Source organism: Cariama cristata, unplaced genomic scaffold (genome assembly GCF_000690535.1).
Source record: "Cariama cristata isolate BGI_N322 unplaced genomic scaffold, ASM69053v1 scaffold11761, whole genome shotgun sequence".
In the NCBI taxonomy this organism is placed as follows: domain Eukaryota; kingdom Metazoa; phylum Chordata; class Aves; order Cariamiformes; family Cariamidae; genus Cariama; species Cariama cristata.
The window spans coordinates 45,013-54,281 of record NW_009597586.1 but is presented as its reverse complement, the minus strand read 5'-3'; the positions used below and the strand labels follow the sequence as shown (position 1 = coordinate 54,281).

The 9,269-nt window shown below is 39.2% G+C and overlaps 1 protein-coding gene across 1 annotated transcript; it reads left to right on the top strand.

The window, feature by feature from the left end:
- Positions 1-35: 35 nt before the first annotated feature.
- Positions 36-8,928, top strand: SLBP (stem-loop binding protein). Its single transcript, XM_009708946.1, is given in 9 exon segments — positions 36-73; positions 977-1,108; positions 4,408-4,512; positions 5,049-5,108; positions 5,361-5,492; positions 6,084-6,233; positions 7,588-7,672; positions 8,366-8,473; positions 8,824-8,928. Coding segments are annotated over 9 exon segments (915 nt in total).
- The last annotated feature ends 341 nt before the right edge of the window (positions 8,929-9,269 follow it).

The following is a 9,269-nucleotide window of genomic DNA, read 5'->3' as shown; positions in this document are numbered from 1 at the left end:
CCCTAAAGGGGCCGTTGCGCCGCCCGGGGTCCGCCATGTTCGCCCGTGGGGCAGCCGGTCGCCCCTCGCTGAGGTGCGGGACCCCCAGTGAAAGCGAAGCGGGGCTGAAGCTCCCGCAGGGGGGAAAGAGGTGTAAACGCCTGGGTCTCCTGTGCCCCCCGTTGTCTGTAGGGGCGGGCGGTGAGGGGCAGGGCGTGGGGCCGTTAACGGTGGAGTTTCCTTGCGTGGGAGAGCCTCCTTCTGAGGGACTCTTAAGGCCCACACCCGCTTGTGTCGCTAAGCTTGATTTGTTGAAGTAAAATTAGTGAATAAACTACGATGTCTGCATGTGGTTGATTCCAAGAAATTAAACATCAAATTTAGCAGTGATTCAGTATTCTGTATTAGCAGCGCTGGATGCACGGGGGATCCTTCCACCCAGCGTGCATACCGTGCTTGTGTTAGTTACAGGCTTATATTTTTAGTTTTTATACATATTCATAAGACTTGCAAGAGGTGATTAACATATTAACAATTTTCCCGGAACTCATTATCATAGGCAACTCCCATTTCCGTATGTCCATTTTAGTCCTTTTGGGGGTCTTCAGAGACATCTGGTGTTCTTTTACTTCTTCCACTCTTCTTCATCACCATGTCCTTTTGCTGAACTTTTAGCTCTCATCTTCCTTTTTCTTGATTGACAGCAGTCGCAGGTCCTGTTCTCCTAACAAGGTCTTTGGTAATGATTTAAGAGTTCCTGCCTTGAAGTGCAGTCCCTGATAATGAGCGCAACGTCCTTGATTTAAGGGTCTTGTTATCACTTTTATGCCAGATGTGCTCATGCACTGGTACCAAGTTACACACTACTGCATACCATTGTAACAGGCTTGTGTTTCTAAGATTAACTCTCTAGTTCCCTTAGTATCATTATGATCTTTCAAAGAGGTCAATAAAAGTACCTAGTATGCTCACGTTGTCTCGGCTTGTCTGCTCCCAGCCCACAGCCTCCGCCTCGCTGGTCCCAAGGAAGGAAACGCGGTGCAGATGGAAAGCGGAGAAAGCAGAATGAATCCGATTCATCCGTTTTTGATGAAAACGAGTACAGGCCTTCTGACAACAGACCGGACAGGTAGGCAGTGCTTGCAATAAAAACAACTTTCTGCTCTTTTTGTTCATCAGGAGCTGTTGAATTGACTATATATATTTTAACACCTGCCTATTTATAAATCGCTCATCAACCATAAATAGCTGGTCTTAAAGGAGGGAAAGAATCTAGTGCAGTGTTCTTCTCTTCAGAAGTGGCTCCAAGATTAAACATTTTTTCATTTTTATGCCTTGGATTATATTTTTCGTAATTTTCTGTCCTATTTCGTGCTTGCTTACTGCCACTTATCATCAAGCAATAACTGCACAAGCCAATTATGTTTGTGGGTATAGGCTGTACATACTGTTGTGATAAAATTAAATGAGATGAGAGAAATTCAAGTCTTAAGTCATCTGTCTTCATATTTCTGAAGGCAGTACAGACCATCTTGAGAAGTTGTATCTAGTATGTCTGTACATGTGTGGTGGCGTCCACTTCTGAGGTCACTCTGGTAATACTGTTGCTTGCTGCCTTCCTTACTATTTTCTAGCACAGGTTAACTTCAGTTTAGTGAAAGTATCTTATTTTATATCACTGTCTACACCTGAGCTATTCGTGCCATGGTCCCTTTAATCCCTTTTATCAGTCGATGGGAGTTGTGGCCTGCAGCCCAGTTGATTCAATCTAGATTTCTAATCTAAAATGAGATGAGTTGTGCCCTGTAACTACCCATTTTTCTTTGCTGATAATAAGCAGGGAAGACATTGGTCAACAGCTCGAATCACAATGTCCAGAGTAAATGAATTTCATTTCAGGAAGCATGTTTGAATAAGAGTACAAGGATGAAACTTTACAGATTGCTTCGTCAGTTTCAACCTAAATAAGCAATGCTTTTCTGTGTCTTCCAGTATTGAACTGAACAGGCATACTTTCTGGTTTAGTTTGGAATCAAAGAATGGTTTGGGTTGGAAGGGACTTTAAAGACCATCCAGTTCCAAGCACCCTGCCATGGGCAGGGACACCTTCCACCAGACCAGGTTGCTCAAAGCCCCATCCAACCTGGTCGTCTTGAACACCTCCAGGGATGGGGCATCCACAGCTTCTCTGGGCAATCTGTGTCTGTGCCTCACCACCCTCACCGTGAAGAATTTCTTCCTAATATCTCATCTAAATCTTCCCTCTTCCTTTTTAAAGCTATTACCCCTATCACTCCATGCCCTTGTAAAAAGTCCCTCCCCGGCTTTCTTGTAGGCCCCCTTCAGGTACTGGAAGGCTGCAGTAAGGTCTCCCTGGAGCCTTCTCTTCTCCAGGCAAAACAACCCCAACTCTCTCAGCCTGTCTTCATAGGAGAGGTGCTCCAGCCCTCAGATCACCTTTGTGACCTCCTCTGGACTCGCTCCAACAGGTCCATGTAAACCAGGACCCTCAAGTCGTCCTCCTCAGGGCTGCTCTCAATTCATTCTCCACTCAGCCTGTATTTGTGCTTGGGGTTGCCCTCACCCATGTGCAGGACCTTGCACTTGGCCTTGCTGAACTTCATGAGGTTCGCACAGGCCCACTTCTCAAGCCTGTGAAGGTCCCTCTGGATGGCATCCCTTCCCTCCAGCGTGTCGACCACACCACACAGCTTGGTGTCGTCGACAAACTTGCTGAGGGTGCACTCCATCCCACTGTCTGTCTTGCCGACAAAGATGTTAAACAGCATTAATTCAGCTCTCATTGAAGTTATTCTTTTCCTGCGCTAAAACTAGTTTTTGTTTATGCAAATTCAACATTGTCAAAATAAAATTTTAGAATGGGAAGAGGACCAGAATGGAGGCTGGGTCGTACAACAAGTTCAGTCAGGGCTTGGGGGGGGGCAGGGATGGGCAGTTATAGCCTTGTTTTTCTGCACCTCTGGCAGAGTTTGAGCACCATTTGCAGTCCTAGCACAGCACCAGAGCTGCTCACCAAGTGTGAAATGGCACGCGCGGATCAGAGTCCTGATGGCTAAGCTCAGTATGTCTGGCACCAGAGCAAATTAATCAAGAGAAAAAGCTGTAGAGCCTCCCACCAGCTCTCTGATTCTCTGTATATGCAGCACAGGCACAGAATCAAACAAGTATGAAAAGGTATGACACAGTGTTGAGGAAAAAGCTCAGATGGTGGCACTAACTGGGTAGTTCTGGGATTGTGCTGTTTTCTACTATGGGAGAGCGGTAATTGAATATGCCCTGCATTTTCTGCAAAGTTAGAAATAGGTATAAGCAAATGCTAAAAATCTTTGGAGGTTGAACAGGTGTTTGCAGAGGGACCTGTACTGTTTGCTATGGATTTTTAATTTTTCTGAGTTGGTAACTGGGTTTCATCTAAAAAGAGCTTTTAGTTTGAATTTAATAAAAACTTCAACGTAGTGCAAGCTGATTTCTGAGCTGGGAGTAGGGAGGGAGTTGGAACTGGTTTTAGCGCAGATGGATCTAATTCCCTGACTTCGAGGGACTTCTCTGCACAGAATCCTGGTAAGTCTCCAGAGCATTTCCAGAGCTACTGAAAAAGCTCTGGTCTGTAGCATACGATTTTGAGTTTGTACTTTAGGAGGATTGGTCATCAGGAAGACAGAAACTGGAAAACTTGTTTAATAATCTGAATGTAGGCAACTGTTGATGGCTGGGAAGAGATATGAGCTTATTCCCCTGCAACAGTCTGAATCTGCTCGTGATGCTAATGGGCTGCAATAAAGTTGTTAAGTATCAGTTTGCAAAGTCATAGCAAATCTCAGTTTACTAGCTAAAGATTGACTGCTTTTTTTTTATGCCTTTGCCTTCTCTAATAGGTATATTTTCACATGGAGAAACTCCTGGTGCTGTCATGTAATTTTAATTAATTAGCTGTACAGTTTAATTCTGTATTCTAACTTTTGTCTCTTATATAGCTAATGAGTCTGCAATCATGAAAGAATAAATATTTAACTCATTTAGTGGAGTGAAAATAAGTGAGTAAATGAGTAAAGTTGTTATTTCACATACTATTTTCTGAAGAACACCAGCTTAAAGTTGTTGAAAGTGTAGGCTAGGTTATGTGCTACAGTGGTATGTTTCCATAGATGTCTACATAAATTTTTAAGGAAAGAAAAAACAAACCACAAACCCCAAACCACACAACCTCAAGGTGGAACTCTCAACTGATGCTTAATTTTATAATGATGACATTTTAATAAAACAATACAAGATTTTCACAGCCATTGTGACTACTATAAATGAATCATTAAATAGCTATCAAACAGTCTATGGGGGAGATGCTGGGGGTGGGAAATAAAATAAAATAAAATTTTAATGCGGAGGCTCTCTTTTTTTCTTTCTTTCTAGTTTTACAACACCAGAAGGCCCTGGACCCCTTTCCCGGTGTTCAGATTGGGGAACTGCAGTGGAAGAAGATGAAATGAGGACCAGTGTTAACAAAGAAATTGCAAGGTACCTGTGGGTGTTTAAGATGAAGTGGGGAAAGGAGGTGAAATGGTAGTTGTCTTGTACAATCTGTATTGATTTTTATTTTTAACTTCACCATTATAGTAAAATCAGACCAACCTTCTTGTCTGCTGCTTTTAGGTCAGCTTTGGCTTAAGTCCTGCAGGAATGATGTAGCATACTCTCTGAAGAGTTGATGTGTGTCACTAAATATTTCCCCTTTTGGAAGAAACCTTTCCTGAACTTCTTAGTGAAAGGATATTCAAAGTAATTAAATCTAATTACTGGTTTTGCATATCATTGCTATAAAAAGATTTTTAGGGAAAAGTCTTAGGAAAAGAAAGTCCTCGGATGTTGGGTGGGGTTTTTTAGGGAAAAACTGAAACATCTGTTCCATAGTGGAAGGGTGTTTACAGTGTCTGGGTTGACTTCTTCAAGACTGCTTAGCTGAGAAGTGAAATCAACTGTGAGCTGTGACAGTACAGTCTTGCATGTTCTATTTGTGTACGTATATTCTTAATACTGATTTGAACTCTTTACAGATACAGAAGAAAACTCCTGATAAATGAATTTTCAAGAGAAAGGAAGTACTCTTCTGGAAGGTAGGTTAAATTTCTAGCTTAGCTGAGGAAAACTCTGACAATAGGTCTGAATTTTCACATGTACCATGTTGTGTCTTAAAATGCTCAGTTTGAAATAGTTCATCTTAAGTCTGCGCCAACATTGTAGTTCAGTAACAGCCCAAGCATTCATTTGAAAAGTTTTAACATGTTTCTTTATAATCTTCTACACGTGAGTTTGCTTGAGTGTCACTTTTTTTCTAGTAGTCCCAAATCTACAATTTTTTTCTTTAGTTCCGATTCAAAGGAGTCCACTGTGACAGTAGAACTTGAGACAGATGAAGTGGTTTTGATGAGAAGACAAAAACAGATAAACTACGGAAAAAACACAATTGCGTATGATAGATACATTAAAGAAGTTCCTAGGTAAGCTGCTTGAGTTTCTGGAAAACTTCGATTGTAAGTCATAAGCATATTAACATACTAAACTTGATATCTGAGACACATTCAAATAGAAGGCCTCTACAAATTAAACTTTCTGAGACTTTTTTTTTACCAATAAGTCACACTAACAATCAAATGAGACGTGGAATTTTTTTTTAACTAGTTGGTACATGAGGAATATCCCTTCAAACTTTCTCATGCTGCAGAAATGGAAGTGAAAGTTCTCTTGATTGTGCTTGTCAACTAGAGGAAATGAAACTGCTTTTTGCAGTCTATTTTCTCATTAGTAAACTAAAAGACAAAATGGACTACAGTTCCTCTTAAGTTTGGAATGAGGTTTTTGAGACTAATCCTTTCTTTTTTTGACTCGAAGATGGAAAAACTAAGAAGTTCTTAAGGAGCTGACAACTTTTCACTGGAGTGCTGGAATTGCACACTAGTCTTTTCTCGTAAATAATATATTAAATTAGTTGTAATGAGTCTATGTAGCAGGTGATCAGTCTTAACATTTAAAACTACATGTTATGTATGTGTGAAAAACACTAATGAATTTTTCATGTCATATCTGAATAGATGCCATCGTATACCAGGAGTTCATCCCAGAACTCCAAATAAATTTAAGAAGTACAGTCGTAGGTCATGGGACCAGCAAATTAAACTATGGAAAGTTGCACTGCATTCCTGGGATCCACCTACTGAGGAAGGATGTGATCTGCAAGAAATGTATGTATACAGTATTCAAGATGTCTTTATAGAAATTAATATATGAAGTCTCGTGTTTAAAAAAAACAAACAAAAACCAACGCCCAAAAAAACCACCAAAAACCAGCATAGCCCTTTTTGAGACAAGTCAGTGATTGCTCAGTGTTTTCATTAGTTATTTGTCCACACTTAGTGCTATTCAGTTCCTTCTTTGTCAAAATATCTAATAGCTTTTTGGACCTAGTTAGTGGGACTAAACTTACCTAGACTTACCCAGTGTCCTTGCAAGGGCATACATATGTATCCTTCATTATTTTAATGTATGTCCGCTGGGTGAAATCAGAGCTGATTCTGCTCATTCTATGAAAGAAAGTAACACAGCATTGAGGCAAGCTGATTCTTTCAGAGCAGTCTGCAGATTCATCTGTGGTAGAAGCAGTGCTGAAGAGTTCTTACTAATTGCCAGATCTCATGAATATAGAGCTTGGAGCAATACAATGTATGAGAACCTGCCTCATAGCCTTCTCACTTGCTAGTTCAAGAACAGTGGTATAAATTATTCTTTTTGAGCAGAGAGGAGGAAAGAAGTACTTGTAAAATCATCTCAAGGTACCATTAAATTTAAAAGCATGGCCACAAGTGTTGTGGTGGCCAAGCTACTGTGGTATTGTGCTCCAGAAGATGTAGAATAATGTAACTAGTTATTTTCATCTATAGAAAGCAATAAAACTGATCAGGGAACATCCAAAATAAAACTCTGGAAATCCAAAATGAAGGAGAGACAGATGTAACTCATTCCTCAGGAAACAGTTTTGTGGTAATAAACTACTGTTTTCCCTAACAGTGATGCCAATTTTAAAACCAAGGTGGAGCAATGGGATCTAAGGGGCTTACTTTTAGCTCCCTTTTACTTGTAATTGGTGAGAGGGGAGTTGGTATTTCAGCCCGACGCCTACTGTGTACATTGGTGTTGAAATACTCGTCTATCTTCAGATGCTGGGGTCTAGTTCTGTGTATAGCAGATATTAAATCTTATGTTGCAAAAATTGATGAAAACCTTGTCTGGAAAAAAAATTCCTTGCTCTTCCGTAACATTTGTCACCATTTGTATTGAGGCATTTTTTGAATACTGCAACTTGGCAAAGACACATACCCAACACTCAATATGAAGATGTTAATTTAGTCCTTGGCCTTCTTGGCTGTCTTGAGTTGACCTGCTATTCTCTTTGGTCTCTCCAGTTTGCCACCGCTGTCCCTATAATCTCTGTAGGTAACTTTGCTCTTGCATCGTTTTCAGAACTGCACCTACAAAATGCAACTTACTACCAAAAAACTGAACTTGTTTTAAGCTGTATCCTTTTTAATTATTTTACAGTAGTCCTGTTGACCTTGGTGAGATGGAGACAGAATCTGTTGGAAGCAATTCTACTGAATCTCAAACGAGCTGTCAAGACAATGATGTAAGCATATCTCTCATTTGCATAAATATTTGTTAATAATTGGTCCATTACTTAGAATTATATACAGGCTAGCCTGAATACATGAGAAATTCCATAATCTGCTGTGTTTAGAGACTGTTTATAAAGCTGAGCGATCTTTAAATTCAGACATTTTCCCAGCTATAGCCAATATCTGTCTGTAGTCCGAGTTTAGAGAGTTAAAACTTAAGTGACCATCTCAAATGACAAATCTCATTTTTCATAGCCTGCAAAAGAAAATTTATCTATTCAAAGCATGTCAGTTTTGAGCTATGATGTACAGTGGAAATAATACTTTAGATTGCAATATCTAATGTTAAAATAGGATGTAATTTTCTTGGCACACTCAGACTTTTTGAAATAGGCTGCTTTTATATCCAGAAAGCATTTAGTACAGCTGAGCAGTAACCTCCAGTAAAGATCTAGTAATATTTTTCTTATTGGATTTGTTTCTCTGCATATTGAATCTGTGTAAAGTTTTAATGTGGTTGAATGGGCAGAAGCCTTCATTTTAAATCTCTTTAATCTTAAGACTAGACTTGTTTTTTTGTATGGCCTTTGAAGTGTTTGTAGGCCTCTGTCATAGTGGTCTAAATGAATTACAAAAGTGAAATGAATTATTGCGTGATTAAACCTGTATTTAACTGCTATTTATGAACTGACTTTGTATTCCAGGATACCTGTTCTGGCACTCCCACCAAAGTTAGACATGTTGACTATCAAGCAGAAGGTGAATTTGACTTGGAAGTGTGTTTGAGTGAACCACTTAAAGATTTTGATACTGTGAGTTAAATAGTCTCATGCAAACTCTTCTAGAGGATGTTTCATTTCAATTTGAAGAGATTAGCTTGATTCATAAACTGTTAATAGTAAGAAAGCTTAAGCAAAGTTGAAGACTGTTTTTAAAGTGTTGGTTGGTCTACGTGTTCTCTGGACCAAACTTATGTAAAAATACAATTAAGTTGTGTGACTTTTTTTTAACTTTTAATTTATGTATATCAGATACTTTTTTTTTATAAAACCTGTCAATAGAAAAACTAGCCAAAGGCAGTGCTATCCTTAAGTAATTATAAATAGTTCAGCAAGATCTTACTGATTTTTCCCTCCCACCCCCATTGTGTCCTTAATTTCAGTTGTCCACTTGCAGATCAGGAGCAAATTAGGGAGATATTTTTGAGCACCTGTCTGTTACCTTGCTTTTCCATCTGGCTCTTCTACAGAGATCTGACTTGAAGTAATACAAGTGATAGCTGAACTGTACTGCTGATTAGTACTGGTAAATTCGTCTACTGCACTTACTTGAAGATTAACTGCCTTACCTTTAAAAAAATGAAAAAGATTATTTGCAAAAATGTTTCAGAAACAATTGGGAATTAAATACTCTAAGAAATTGGAGGTCAATATGTAAAACCTAGGCAATAATGCTTTAAGAAGCAGTAGCCTGAATTTGAAATTTGTAAATAGCCATAAGTGATTTAATAATATAGCCAAGAAAAAAAAGTTTAGGGAAAGTGCTTGATTCTTTTTAATTTACCGATTTTAAATGTAAAACTGTTGTAAATGATAACACTGTACAGAT